The sequence below is a fragment of the Furipterus horrens genome, unplaced genomic scaffold (genome assembly GCF_987537825.1).
Source record: "Furipterus horrens unplaced genomic scaffold, mFurHor1.1.pri manual_scaffold_4, whole genome shotgun sequence".
In the NCBI taxonomy this organism is placed as follows: domain Eukaryota; kingdom Metazoa; phylum Chordata; class Mammalia; order Chiroptera; family Furipteridae; genus Furipterus; species Furipterus horrens.
The window spans coordinates 79,110,417-79,126,051 of NW_028327174.1; the positions used below are offsets into that span (position 1 = coordinate 79,110,417).

The following is a 15,635-nucleotide window of genomic DNA, read 5'->3' on the forward strand; positions in this document are numbered from 1 at the left end:
CACTGGACACAGTCCCCACAGGCAGGACTGAGCAAGACTCATGAGATTTATCATGCTACTCGGGACAGCATGCACTTTAAAATGTAGTGTTTGTTTTGGGAACTTTCCATTTAAAATATTTTGGATTGTCGTTGACCACGGGTAACTCAAGTCATGGAAAAGCAAAACTGCAGTTAAGGGGGGACTACTGTATACGAAGACTCCCTGTGAACGACTTATACAGTACAGCAGTAGTAAGAGGGCAAGCAATAAATTATCTACGTACTGTGTGAGGACGGAACTCAAGGAAAAACCAAAATCTTTTGTTTAGATTAACTTTAGATTGAAATATGAAGGGATTCTGTAAACCCCTGATGTAACTATCTATATATGCTGCTCGTTTTCCCATAAATATGGCAAATATTACCTACCTTCATCTATCTGTCTATTAAGCAAAACTGCATATACATTGACCACTGTGAAACATTTACTTTTTCAGGGGATGAAGGACAGGACAAATTTGTGATCCAAACTACCAGAGATCTAGGAATCACAATTCTATTGCTCACCTTGAGATCTTGAACAAATAGGGGTATACTTCTCTGATAAGCTTCTTAACTGGCTAAGTAGAATATTACAGGGAATGAGATGTGATCATCTTTATTCTAATAAATACACGATGGTAAGTTTTAATCCTGAGATTTCTTCAAGTATGAATAGATATTGCTTGAGATAATCTCAGTGAAGGGAAGGGCATTATAGGGGTTCATCTGAATCTTAGTAGGTCAATTCCAAGCATTCTACTCATGTCAGTAAAATCTTTAGCTAAATGAGTAGAAGAAATCTGATCTCACAGTGCATCAGGACAGGACAGTACCCGCGAGGGAACTGCTATAATTTGGATTGCCCTGGTGGGGTGCCTTCTGGGAAACATTTGATTTCATAATGCTGTCCAGAGCAAGTTTCAAGTTAGCCGGAGCAAAGACACACAATCAAAATTGGTAAAAGCTGCACAACTAGTAAGAACATATGTGTTTTGGAGACAATCTACCTAATTATTTTATTAGTGCTCCAGGGAACAGCTGGAGATAAAGTGGTAAGATTAAAGGTGAAAAATGTAGCATCTGCACACACTAGAAATTGGAAGACATGCCCTACAAATAGATATAATTCTACTTCATAGGCTCCTTTCTCGGTTTTAGCAGGTAGCCATTTTTTAAGTGCCCAACCTCTTGCAGATGTTACATTTCCTAAAAAAACAAAATATATACCTACCATAGGATGGAATCATTCCATTCCTAAGTACTTACCCAGGAGAATTAAAAGCATATGCACATGCAAAGACCTATACACAAACGTGCATAGTAGCTTTATTTGTAGGAGCCCCAAACTGGAAATAACCTAAATGTCAATAACCAGGTGAATGGAAAACAAGTGATGGTATATCCACATAACAGAATATTTGCAATAAACAGGAGCAAACTACTTAAAAACACAACATAGATGAATCTCAAAATAATTACGCTGAAAGAAACAAGACAAAAAAGTGTACATGGTATATTATTCCAATTATATACAATAGGAACAGAAAGCAGATTGGTGGCTGCCTGAGACCAGCTAGGGGAAGCCGCTAGGAAGATTGATTACGAAGGGTCATGGGGAAACTTTTAGAGATGATGGTGATGGATTTGTGATTGTAATGATGGTCTCATCACTGAAAACAGGTGCTAAAACTCACCAAATTATACATTTTATATATGTTCAAGCTATTATACTTCAAAAAACCCATTTCCAAAACCCAGAGTTACTAGGCCCATGAGGTGTGCATCTTTGATATAGGGCTCTCTATTGGTGCCATGGGTGTTTCAATCAGGTATTCTCAATGGGAACTGTCCAAATGCAGAAAGCTCAATGTCCCAAATTTTAGCATAAATATTTCCCATCAAACTCCTAGGGGAAAAAATTAATTCTATGAGGTCTGTGTAGAAAGTATCCAGCCATGTAACATGAAAAATTTATTGAAGAAGATACAATATTCAAGAAACTTTGTACACAGGACAGTGACGACTTAAGTCTCCTTCAAAGCAGGCACCTTGGACCTCACACAGTTCTCCCAATTGCCATCAGCTGTCCCATTATATTTTCTTGAAATATGGTCTGAAATCTCTTCCCTTTCAAAGGTGATTTTAGTTTTGGGAAAAGCCACAAGTGCCAGGGCACCAAATCTGGGCTGTAGAGGGTCAGAATCACCTGGGTGATTTGATGTTTCACCAAAAAACTCTCCACAAGATGTGACGCATGAATGGGTACATTGTCCTGATGAAGCTGCCAATCACCAGTTGCCCATAGCTGTAGCCTTCTGAATCATCTGAATAGTTTCCACAGAAGAATGTTCAAGCTTAGCATAAAATTTGATGCAGATTCATTGCTCTACACATTTTGAATGTGACGGCCACACAGTACAAATTCTCATGAAGGGCATCTGCTGCCCTCACTGACTAGTACAGTGAAGCCATCATTTTTCATGCATGTGCATTCCAGTCCACTCTCCTTGGCTGCCAGTTTACATCGATGATGCACAAACCATTCTCGTTATATTAACAATGGTTGGACTTTTTTCTGGATAGACCTCGTATATGTTAAATAACTTTTCTAGTTAATATTAAAAGGCCAAAAAAATCGAAACCCAGAATCAAATTCTTTTACCCTTATAAGGTAAAAGTTCAATGAAATTAAAGTCCTTCCCAGTTTATTTTATTCACTGACAGACAGAAATGTTCCTAATGGCCTAGATGGATTTTTACAGCAGCTGCAGCCTGTTTCTTTCTTGGGAATAGATGTGACTCATTCAGCTCCTCAAAGTTAAATTAACTCCACATTAAGTATATGGTGTGTCTCAATTTTTAAAAAGTCCAAAGAATAGAGCATCCAAGATCACCTTAACACCTGCCTAACCTCCAGAAAATTTAGAAAGCACTTATCCTGGAAAAAATTATGTTCCCAGAACCCAGTAGTTGTTATTGACAGACAATACATAGCAGAAACTCATGAATTTGTAGGAAGGATAGCTGTAAATGACCTTCTCCTCAGCAGAATGCCAATCAGTATATGCCAATTGCTCAGGGTCCACGACTTGTACATTGAAACTTAGCTGGAAGAAATCCCTTATCTAGAAGTTCAATTTATCACCATGTGTTTAGTATGGCACATATGTTCTCAGAGTAGCATCTGAGACACCAATGCTATCTTGCGAAGTATAGATTTACAATGGTGCAGTCCCAACCACCATGTCCCTATTACATTCAAAATCTCTTTATAGTCAAAATGGGCTGTTTTAGATTGCATGGTAATGACTGCCATGAACAACTTAAACCTAAATTTTTCTAGAAGTGTGAATTGCATGTGGGTCTTCTGCCTTGAAGTTTTAAAGCAGCAAATACTGATAGTCATTAATGTTTATCATATCTACAGTGTATTTTTTTTCTAACATTAAATCCTTTCCTCAAATGAAGTTGCTTTCCAGTGTCTCTGCAACCTCTGAAGAGGTCCCTAAGGCTTATACATGAATTAAAATGTGGGTCAAAGTCAAGCCAGCACCCTGACACTGCTTGCACATGCCAATGCCTCTGTTAACACCAGCAAAGCCAGGGTAGCGCATGAGTCTCATCTTGGCTGGCACTGGCTGCAGCCATCCAGGAGGCCAGCATATGTGTGACCCCCAGTCACATTCTGTAACTTTTGAAGCCTATGTCTCTACTATTCCCACGCACCACCTGCTTCTTTGTTGAGGCCTGCACACTTCTGCTTAAGGCCCAATATTGTGGGCAACCAATTTGCTGTGGGCAAAGCTACCTTACACTTCATGTCAAAATTCCATGTGCCTTACGGCTCAAAGCCTCCTTCCAAAACCACAGCAATTAAAAGCCTTCTGCAGCTGTAAGTCAAATTAATGGCTCAGAATAAGCTTCTACAAACCGCCAATATCAATACTCCCTGTGTACACATTAAAGCCTGAAACTGGCCACCCAATGCTTCTCCACTCATATCTTGTGTTCGCTCAGATTTCACCGTTTTATTTCTGTGTACTGACTCATATAGCACAAACTGGGAATTTTAATGTTTCGTTCTACAAAACACAAGGTTTTTGCCCTGCTCTGCCTCCATCCTCACCCTTTCCTATCCATCAATATGACCTGTTCTTACAATTTTCAGTATAAGAATAGTAATAAAGAGTACATGCACTGTATAGGCAGGCCAGTTCCTCCTGCCAAACTTATCATTTAAATAAATCACTACCTTCCTGGGCAGAACAGGTAGACAGTGTGCCAGGCTGAGGGTGCACCCTCCACATGGAAACATCAGGAAAGGAGTGTGATTCCCCACAAGTAAAAACATATGTGTAGAAGTAATTTATAACTCTTTATACTTTTAAATACAACACAAGCTTTCTTCCCTTTGTGATTTCCTTCATGCTGTCTTCACCTCCTTTGTCATTCTTTGTTTTTGTCACATGCCATCTCATCCATGAAACTTTCCCTCATGTCTTCAAGCAGATGAAACCTCTCTTTTAAGGCCCTGCTGCAATGTCTTGCCAAGTGTGGTCTGAGGACCAACCAAAACAGAATGTTTTAATCGTTGTTCAAACATGTATTACTGAGCCCATCAACGCTATCCAAATCTTGGGGTAGGGCCCCTGAATGTGGAATGAGAAACTCTCTAGGTGATTCTCTAGTGCACTAAAGTCTGAACCTTTTATTTTGTACCTGGATCATCACTGATGACTCCGTGTCATATGGCTTTATTTGGCATTTATAAGATCCTTGGAGAAAGTAATTTTTTTTTAAAGAATAACTTTTTACCCTGTATCTTGCATATATAGCAACTGCTTGATAATAAAGTTGTTAAAATGAACTTAATTTTTACTCTCCCAAAAGGACATCTCTTATGTTTTGTCCTAACTTGATAAGGTGTCTAGAAGTAAAACACATTATAAAGCAATTGAAAAAATTTACTCTGCTTCATGATATTCTCTTCACCAATGTAGCCAAATGTAGGTTTCCTGAGTTGCTTATTTTAAATGCAGTATTATGTATTGCAAATTTCTAAGCATTGTTTTGCATGGCAATAAAGAATTATTCTTTAGTACGTTGCTTCCTCAGCATCCCCTCTTACACTTTTAAATAGAGTGATCAGCAGAATGCAAAACCTACATGCAATTTCAGGCTGTATCTCTTATTATTTTAAAAACTTTACTATGCAATGTTTTACAAATACCATTGTACATCGATTGTTTAAAATGACAATAGCCAAGCCTTTCTCACTTTGCAGACTGCAAGGAGGCAGGGGCACTAGTTAAGTCCTTTACCTTGCCTCACCATTGTACCAACAGAGAGACACCAATAATGTTCCAGTGACAATGTTCTGACAATGTGACACTGCCAGGTTCCCAATATCTTACACTAACAAACTATGTACATGCACTTTTGGAATGTTTATAAGTATCAGGCTGAGTTTTTACACTAAACTCTAATTCATGAAGACCCTACACTTCAATAGCGCGGGCAGAAGGTAGTTTCAGCATCCAGGTATTGGGCTCTCAGGTTTCAAAAAATCCACCCCCCTGTAATGTGTGCTTAATTTAAAATAAATAAATCAGCAAGTCCAAGGAGAGTCTTTGCCTCCACTATTAAAATGAATTTTAAAACTGTTATCAGTTGATAAGTAAATTGAAAATTTTCATCGAAATGCTTTATTGAATGCTCTGCTCCCTTATTTTCAAGCATTTTATTTCATCTGAATTTTATGTGGTACAAAAGTATTGAACGCTTGAACCTGTCACCAAATAGAAGGGGTTCTTTCAGTTATTCAGGCAACCCTTCCTTCATAGGCAAATAAATAACAAACACATCATAGTATATAGAGCACATATGGAAAATTTTCCTTTATATGAACGAAAATATTTGGAAATTTTATATCTAGCATAGCTTAGCAATCCAGTTTATGTTGACAAATTTAGTGAATTGTTAGAAAGTATACTACATATACAAAAGAACTCAACAGCAGATATTTTAACCCTTGATTGAACAAAATGTCCGATTTAATGGTTTTCTTGTATTTTTTTAAGAAGATACTCCATCTGTAAATTTAAGTTTGGTTGGCCCTTTTTAGTTTTTTTGCTCAGTATTTTAAACACTTCCATTTTCTTCTTTTTGTAGAGTCTTTGAGCTTCTTCTCTCTCTTGCTTTCTCCTCTCAAATTCCTGAAATTATTAAATTAGTAACAAACAAGATATAGTTCAGAAATTGCAGTGAAAAAGGTATTACCAAGAAAGTACTTTAGGTTTGTCTCTATTTTCAAAATATTGTTACCCATTACTAAAAGTAGAGTACTTTTTGCCTTTGCACTATAATACAATACATGCTATAACATCAAGTTATTAAACAATTTTAATTATCTTTATGCAAACAGCACAGAAGACATTTTTATGAAATGATTTTGTCATTTACCTAGACCCAATGAAGAATTAAAAGGGATTTTAGAGTTTCTCTAGTCCATATAAGACTAAAATATTTATTTCCAAAATATTTGGTATTCTTTCTAATTTGTCATATGATAGATTTCATTAAGGAAAAATTTTTGGCTACATACCATATATGTGCAAAACATTATGCTAGGCATAATAATTTTTAACCATTTAAGAATTATCATGCTCATTTCACTTGCTAAGAGATTCAAGTTTGTTTGAGTCTAAGAAAAAAAGTTTCAAGTTATATAGGGTATAGATCCGAGAAGTACTACTTGAAATGCAAGATAATATTTGTACTAAATCAAATATAATGTTAAATAGAAGTTTTTAAATAACATATTATGTGCCCGGTTTTTCAATTTCCTCTGTAACACATATAGCCCCAAAATGACAGCCTTAAATTTGCATGGTGACTTATGATTAACCAAGTACTTTCATATACATCATAGTACATTTCATTCTTTAAAACTTTTATGCTAGGTTTATATCTTCATCTTACAAATAGGTGATGTTCAATGATATGGAAAGTGAATTGCCCAGGATCCCAAATAACTGGTACAGCCACGTCTCATATCCAGATTTTGTGAATTCAAAGTCTGAGCAATTTTCTATCATGCTATGCCATTATACCTTAAGCTTATGTTCTCATATGGTATGCTACCTTATTTATTTTAATAAGCACATAAAAATCTGGAACTTATTTGTGAACTTAGGTATGGAGTGTAGTTTATCTCTATGGAATTTCACTAAACAAAGTTAAAAAAAAAGAAAAAGGATAATAGTCTTACCATCAATTATGGGTCCTTATTTAATTAATGTTCTTAGTTTTGATTTCTCATGTTGGCTATTAACATTTGAAATCTAGAGACTGTCAATTTTCCTAATTACAATGTCCTAGCATTTATCTATGTAAAGGAAATACTTCTCCTGGTATACTATTCCCAAAGGTGGCAGATATCAGATGGTTGGTTAGAAAAAAGCAGAAATAAGCTATGAAACAAAGGTCCACTATTTCAATGGAGAAATGTTTCTCCTTCATCTTAGCCGGCCACCAGTTTAAGAATAATCATAAAAATTTTAGATGTGAAACTTCCAGAAATTTCCAAATTTCTTAATTACACAAATCCTAAAGTTAAAACATTAAAAAAAAAAATTATATGTCAGTGCCATCTTTGAGGAATTTAAAGTGATAGATAATTGCAATTTTGTTAAAGCTGAACATAATTTTGTTCTCCTCATCTGAAAAATCTATTTTAATTTTGGGTTTCTTAATGATTATAGAGTAGTAACTTTTTCCTAAGTTAATTAGTAGGGTTTTTAATTGGCAAGACCAACTCTTTAAAGAAAAATACTTTATTCACCTTTCCTCTGGCTTTTATTTGCTTCAATATAAAATTATGAAAGCCATGTATATTCTCTTTCTGTCAGTGTTTCTCAAGTTTAATTATACATAAGAATTTCTTCAATTTACTGTTAGAAGTGCAAGTTCCTGGAATAAACTCTTAGTAAACATTATCCCAGGAGCTCATGTTATTAACATATGAGCGATATCTTTAAAGTCCTATTCTTGCCCACCTCTCTAGAATAATATAAATAATCAGGGAATCTGAACATGCTGAAATTCTTCAGTTCTGCCCATACCATAGATTTACTCAGCAAACATTCACAGGGGCACACTATGTGCCCCACACTAAGGAACACAGTTTATATACACATTTAGCATGAACAGGAAAAATGAACCTAAGTATTTTTAAAGATCTTACTTGTTTCTTAGCAGCACGCTTAGCCTGTATCTGTTCATATTCTTCTTGTGCTTTTTGATTTGAAGTTTTCTTTTTATTTTTCTTTGGAATGGTAACGAAGCTTTTATAAGACAAAGAAACAAGTCACAATGATTAAAAATAATATAACTAAAATTATGACAAGTTTGTCAACTAAATATTTGTATAGAAAAATCTAACTAACGCAAAAAAATAGAGAAAAGGGGAAAGAAAGACGACATTAATCTTATTAATACAATATACAATTAACATTATTAAAAACGTAGTTATAGCTTTCAGATAAATTACAAGGTGGTACGTGGAGACTCTTGGAGAACTATTTCAACCAGGGAAAATACAGAAAGATTTGAAAGATCCTAGAATGTTAAAAAAAAATTTTTAAACACAAACAGAAAAACAGAAAACCAGCATATGAATGGCAGGAATGGCAGCCTGAAGAAGGCATTAAATTGAAAAATATAATGGAAATTGCGGGTATACAAGAATCTTAATTCAAAAGTTCTTTGACCACTTCATCTCTACTCCACTTCATCTACTTTGTCACAAGTGACCACACCACCAATGAGAACTATTCTATCTTCAAGTACTTCTCATCTCTCTGAAGGCGTCCCACCCTGTCACTGCTAATTCAAACACTCCTTTTCCTCAGGCTATCAGATTCATTAATATAATAATCTTCCTTTTTCCTGCCTCTCTACTTTTAACTATACCAACTTCAAAAACACAGTATATTTCAGCAGCCGCCTTCTTAAAGTAAACAAATGCATAAATCACCCATCACCAAACTCTAGATCCTCTTATACCAATGTCACATTTTCCAGCCTTTCATAGTCAAGTATCTAGAAAGAACAATGAAGAGACTAACACAGTCACTTCACATTCATTTCTTTACTCTGCAATCTGACTTCTGCTCTCACGCTGCAATCAAATAACCCATGCCAAAACAGTAATGACCTTCTAGCCAAACATGATGATCAACTCAATGGGCACTTTCCAGTCTCCTTTAATTAACTACTTTTGAAAATTCCATTCCCCTAGTTTTGGTGACACTCTTTTCTCCTGATCCTAACTGCTTCTCAGCATGCCATTCTAGAGCCTCTTTCTCTTTTAACTCCCGGATTTTCCCCAACTGTTTCTTCCTCTGGTCTCCACATTCTTCGTAGATAGTCATATCCATGACCATGGCTTTGGATGTTACATGTAAGAGTAAAAACTTCATCAGGGTTATCTACTGAAAATCTCTCCAAGGTCACTAATGATTGCTTAGACCACAAATACAAAGACCTGTTCTCAGCCCTGTTTTTCTTGGACTTTATAAAGTATTTGAGAGTTGACTAATGCTCTACCTTGCACAATTTCCCTGTACTGACATAGCCGTCACTGTATTTACCTCTTTTTCTAATTAAGGCAGTTCTAATTTTAATGACAGCTTTTCCCCACTTTCACTTTGAAATAAATCTTTAAAACTATTATTTTTACCTAAGAAGATCAGAATCTGATGTCATGAATAAACTCTCCTCACTCAACACTGGAAATGATTCATTTCTACATTTCTACTGCTAATTTTTTGTCTGAGCTTTACATCCTTTCGTCAAGAATATGATGGACAAACATACTGAAAAACTGAAATTTCACTGTCTCCGTCTTCATCCCCAAATATGCTTTTTCCTGGGGTGCCAGTTTCTATTATGTTTAGCACAAATAGCTCACAATTTTAAAGGACAGCATTTCAGTAAAGTAAAAAGTTATGGTCTCACCCTGGCTTGCTAGCTCAGTTGATTAGTATCATCCTAATACGTGAAGGTTGCAGGTTTGATCTCTGGTCAGGACACACACAAGCAGCAACCAATGAATGCATAAATAAGTGGAACAATGAATCAATGTCCCTCCCTGTGCCTCACTTTCTGCCCCCCCTTCCTCTCTCTAAAATCAATAAAAATAAATAAAAAGAAAAGAAAAAAAGCTATGGTCCCAAGTAACACCTGGCTTTTCTGCAAGTTTAGATTTTAACATGGTTTTGTAACACAGGGTATATGCAGTGAAAGCTTTATAAGGTAGCACTTGTAAAATGAAAGTGTTATGGAGTTATGCCATTTCTTTTTAAATTGACACTAAGTCAACATCCTCTGGAGGAAATAATCTGGACTGATAACAGCAGTAGCAGCAGTGGTAGCTGGCACTCACATAGCACTTTCCACGTACCATATACTTTTTAAAGTACCTTCTAGTCTTCACAATGTCACGATAGGTCAGGGACACCATAGAGTCTGTGAATAATTCATGCTGCTGAGGTACAACATGGCAACTCTGAATTAAATACTTAGTATTATTATCATTTCCATTTTAGAGGAGAGGACAGTAGGCACCAACATGTTAAGTCCAGCTCCTGAGTCCATCCATGCTCTTAACCACCACACTATACATCTCAAAAATTAGTTTTTAAAAAATATATATATTAATAACAGGCATTAACCACAGTTTAAATAAGTTAAATGTACTTGAAAGGCTGAAATCTAAAATCCAGATATTTTAATTCCCATTCCATTGCTTCTTCAATTAAGATAACCTAGCCTAATTCGATCATTTAAGATAAAAACAAAGCCTCCATGGAAAAATTTTTACCTAATTACACTATGACTTCTAAAATGTCTCAAATAATTCTAATTTTTACATAAATTATCCTATAATTTCTTTCATAAAACACTACTTAAATTTACAACAAAGGATTTCAAAAGAAGACAAAACATACTTGACCCTTTCTTCTTTACATTGTTCTTCTGGTTGAGGCTGGTCAATGCCACAATGTTCTTCAGATAAAGCCTGATCAATGTTACATTGTTCTGCTGGGGAAGCCTGATTAAGTTCTTCTGACAAAGGCTGGTTAACTTTTCTCCGTTGCTTCCTGAGTCTTTCCTCTTCAGCTAAATAGAGATGTTTCAGATGATCAGGGTATTGATCTCTGAATTGGGAATCCCGAGACGCTTGAGCCTTCTTTTCCCTCCATAGCAATTTCTTGTAATTTTGCTGAATCTTCAATTTTCTTCGAAATGCAAAGCCTTGTCCTACATTGAAGAATATCAATCATTAATTACCTTTTCAGAAAAAAAAGTTGCATGAAAAATGTAGCTGTTAATTTTCAATGAAAATTTTTTCATCATCATTCAGATATAATTATTTTGCTTTGCTTTGAAAGGTTATTGCAAGAAAACAAGTTTAAACTAATGGAGTGAATAGTAAGTTGGTTCTCTGCAAAAAGACCAGGAAACAAACAGTCGTGCAGACACTTCAAGTAAGAATCTCAAGTAAGGCGATATAACTAGGGTGTTGCCCAACTCCAGTTTATCGAATACACAAATGCAAACAAGTTCATTAATTCACATACAAGACTTAATCTAGGTCTTTCATCAATACTTCAGAAAAAAACACACCTCACAACTATTATTCTACCTTAGAGAAACTAATATAGGACTTATTTTTAAAAGTAATTCAACACGAAAGAGAGAAGACGATGTATGACTTTCTAAGGAGCTAGCTGAATTTAATGTTTATATATTCCAACCGAGATCTTAGGGAACTTACAGACAACACAAAATGACAAACACAAACTAAGACGAAGGAAAGAATAATCGGTGAAAGACTGGAGTGCTCTGGGTTGTCATCAGCAAGGGTATGGGGCAGATTTCTGGTCCTACCCTTCTATCCTTTTCCGTAATACACGCACAAATGGACCCGTAGATGCTCTCTGCTGACGGTTTCGTGGCCAAACGTAGAGGGAGAGTTCTGATCAAGAGGGAATAAGGCGGGGAAGATTTTTAAAGGCACAGCGTTAACCTCTTGCTCCCATGTAGAGCTGAGAGGCACACGGACACAGCTGGCTTAGGAATGACTTCCTCTGCTCCGAGTAGCGACGGACCTAGTTCCTAAATCCTGCTTCCCTGCGTCGGAAGGTCGTGCGTTTTAACTTTACAGGCCTGAGGACTTGTAAAGGCTGCCTTCTTTCATACCCTCGCGAATGCTCCCCACGAAGGCCCGAAGATGGTTAGGTCGCCACGTCCTCTGTTTCATGTTCTTATTCTTGAATCCGACCGGAGAAAGTCCTTCGTCCTGCGTCCCAAAACTTCCCTTCCGCCACCTTGCTGCAGACCTCACTGGCGCCATGGCACACCAACCGCGTCGCGAGAAAACCACCACCGACGCTGTCAAAATACGTCATCAGGCCAAAGCAATCAATCGCTCAACTCCGGTGTGGATCAGAGCTCTACTTATCCGACCTGTGCTACTTGTCAGCAGAGCCCTCGCCTCACCACCACGTTTGCGCCACCTACTGCTCGGGAGGGTGAGCGTCATGGCGGCTTCTTGCTCGCTCCCGGTAACCCAGGACTTGTCCACGTTGCGTGCCAAGTTGCAGGGGCTGCTGCGGTTCCTGAAGGAAGCCCTGTCCATTTCCAATGCACATACAGTGGACTTCTACACGGAGTCCGTATGGGAGCAACTGGTCGACTTGCCTCCGGAAACGGTGCTGGAGGTGCTGAAGAGGTCGACAGCGGACGCCGAGGACTGGCGCCCCCTGGTGGAAGCCGAGAGAGGATCAGGTGAATGGCGGGTGGGAGGGGCGGACTGGGGGGATGGAGAGATAGGTGGTCCCTCGCCCGCCGAGCTTACCCTCTAGCGGAAAACGAGTGCAATCGGGTGAGCCTCGGGGCGTGGCCCGCGAGGCTATCTTTGGGGAAAGCCGAAATGGGGATCCGGTTAGAGGAGGGGTGGTGCGGGTCCACTGTCCCGGGATCTCACTTTCGTCGCCGGTGCGTGTGTGTTTCCACAATTTGAAGAGAATTAGAAACAAGCAGGGCCGTTCATTCATTTAGTAATTCAGCAATGATTTTTGACTGGGAGAAAACAACGGGAACAGTGTACTCACAATGCTATATTATAGAGTCGTGGAAACACGACAGAAGGTAAATCAACACGTAAGACATCAAGATAATTTCAAGTTATGATAATGGGCCAGGAAGAAAATAAAAACAGGCAAATATAGTAGCAGCTGTGCGAGGAGGCTGCTTTAACTTAGGTGGTCGGGAGCACGAGGAGGCGCACGCGTACCGTGAGCCACAGCAGAGGCCCTCGGGCTGGCAAGGGCGGGGCTGACCGTCTCTGGCGGAGGCTGGAACCAGGTGCGGAGCGGCTGCAGGTGCAGCGGCCCGGGAGGTCGGCAGGGACCGGGTGCGCAGGGTTTTCCAGCCTTGGGAGGATATTGGATCTTAAGTGTAAAGAGAACCTTTGCAGTCATTTAGTTAGTGTAAGTGACCTAACGTTTGAAAAGATAACTCTGATAGTTATTTGAAGAACTGACCAGTGGGGCAAAAGCTGAGAGGCCAGTTAGAAGAGCTTTTTAATCTATTGAATACAAGAAAGAGATGGTTATATCCGGGACTGAGATGGTAGCAGTGAGGATCTGGAATACTTACTAGTTCATTTGAAAAAGTATCTAGTATGTGCCTTAAATGTTTGTAGGCTGTGGATTTTCTTATCCTCAAAAAACTCAGATTCATCCTAGACTAGTATATTTTGGAAGTAGAATGTTGAGAGGACACTAACGGGCTCCTGGGTACCTAGTAAAAGAACTGGCATGCATTAACTAACTACTCAATGAATATTTGTTACATGAATTAATGAGTGATTCATAGTAGCTTTCCCACAAAAGAAATTACCTTTCTAAAAAAGTAGATAAAGCCCATGATTTTCATATGGGTTTAACTTTGTCTTTTTGCAACAGAAGGATTAGATTGTTTTACATATTCTAATAATAAGAAGAAAAATCTAAATAAGGTAAAAAATGAGTCATGGAGCTATCTGGAGGGAAAGGATTCCAGATAATGAGAACTGGGAGCGCAAAGGCTCTGAGGTGGAAGCAGGCGTGGTATGTTTAAGGAGCACCAAGGAGATTGGAACAGATTTCCATCATGGATTCTCAAGGAGTACAGTTTTGTATGAGGAGTTACAGGCACAATTCCCAGAGCTGCAGTGAGTTAGTGCACAGTGTATGGAAGTACACTAACAGATGTTTGGCACAATCATTTGGTGTTTTATGAGACCAGGTTGTTTCTGAAAATCCTCAGTGTAGCTATTTCAGTAGATTTCTCTTGCCAGGTGATCTTCTGGCCCATCAGGGTCCTGAAATTTCTTTCTCTCTTCAACTAAAAAGATCTAACTAAAAAAAGTCCTGATTCTCCAAAATAAAAGGGAAAGATGTTGAAAATAACTACATTTCAAGGGCATAAATTATGAGTGTTATGGATTGAATTGTATCTCTCCAAATTTCATATATTGAAACTCTAATCCCCAATGTGACTGTTTTCAGAGATGGGACCTTTAAGGAGGTAATTAATGTTTTAATGAGGTCAGTTGGGTGGAGCCCCTAATTCAATAGGAAGAGGAAGAGACCCCAGAAGGGCACACACCAGGAAAAACAATGTTAGGATATAGCGAGAAGGCAGCGACTATAAGCCCAGGAGAGAGGCTTCACCAGAAATCAACTCGGGCAGCAACGTGATCTTGGACTTTCAGGTTCCAGAACCGTGAGAAAGAAAATATATTTGTTGTTTAAGCCTCCTAGTCTGTGGTATTGTTGTTCTGACCGCCTGAGCAGATAGATGAGTACAATGGGCTTTGCAGACAGACTACCTGGATTCAAGTCCTGACTCCCCCACTTATTAGCTTTGTTAACTTGGGTTTTATCTCTTTGGGATAATTATAGTATATCTACTTGATGGAGTACTATGAAAGTTAAATGAGTTAATACATAGAAAGAGTTAAGAATATGCCTAACAAATAGCAGCACTTAATCCATTCATTATCTGACTAATGTTTATTGAGCCCCTTCTGCCTACCAGGCCTTGTTCTGGGCCCCACAATTACGGTCCTAAACACAACAAAGTCCCTGCCCACATGGAGCTGCTGTTTAGTGAGGGCAGATACATAGAAAATTATATATAATATTAGGTAGTGTAAATACAGTGAAGAAAAGCATGACATGCAAGGAGTAGCAGTAGAGAGAAACGCTGTTTTAGATAGTGAGCATGATCACGAAATCTTGCCTGTGGAGACAAAACTTGAACAGAATTAAAGAAAGTGAGCAAGCCAGTCATGCAACTGTCTGAGGGAAGAGTGTTCAGGCCCAGTGAAGAGTAGGTGCCCAAGATGGAGCATGCTGGGTGTGTTGGAAGCACAGCAAAGCTGTCCAAGTTAGACTCGTAATAGATAAGGTTTGAGAGGTAGCCTGAGGCAATGCGTGTAGGACTTGTAGCCACACTGAGGGTTTGGCTTTTACTTTTGGGTGAAATGACAAGCTC

General features: G+C 38.2%; 2 protein-coding genes across 4 annotated transcripts in view; one reads left to right on the top strand and one right to left on the bottom strand.

Annotated features, from left to right (window-relative positions):
- Window positions 1-5,710: 5,710 nt before the first annotated feature.
- Window positions 5,711-12,769, bottom strand: CCDC59 (coiled-coil domain containing 59). The gene is made up of 4 exons (XM_090273676.1): window positions 12,291-12,769; window positions 11,036-11,348; window positions 8,269-8,368; window positions 5,711-6,238 (listed from the first exon to the last, which is right to left on the bottom strand). The coding sequence occupies exons 1-4, from the start codon at window positions 12,442-12,444 to the stop codon at window positions 6,077-6,079; spliced, it is 729 nt and encodes a 242-aa protein (XP_090129802.1). The 5' UTR covers window positions 12,445-12,769; the 3' UTR covers window positions 5,711-6,076.
- METTL25 (methyltransferase like 25) overlaps window positions 12,559-15,635 on the top strand; it is a 92,625-nt gene continuing 89,548 nt past the window's right edge. For all 3 annotated transcript variants that reach the window (XM_090273672.1, XM_090273673.1, XM_090273674.1), the window contains exon 1: window positions 12,559-12,878. In XM_090273672.1, coding sequence (XP_090129798.1) covers window positions 12,632-12,878 — 247 coding nt within the window. In that variant the 5' untranslated portion in view covers window positions 12,559-12,631. The remainder of the gene's footprint in view (window positions 12,879-15,635) is intronic.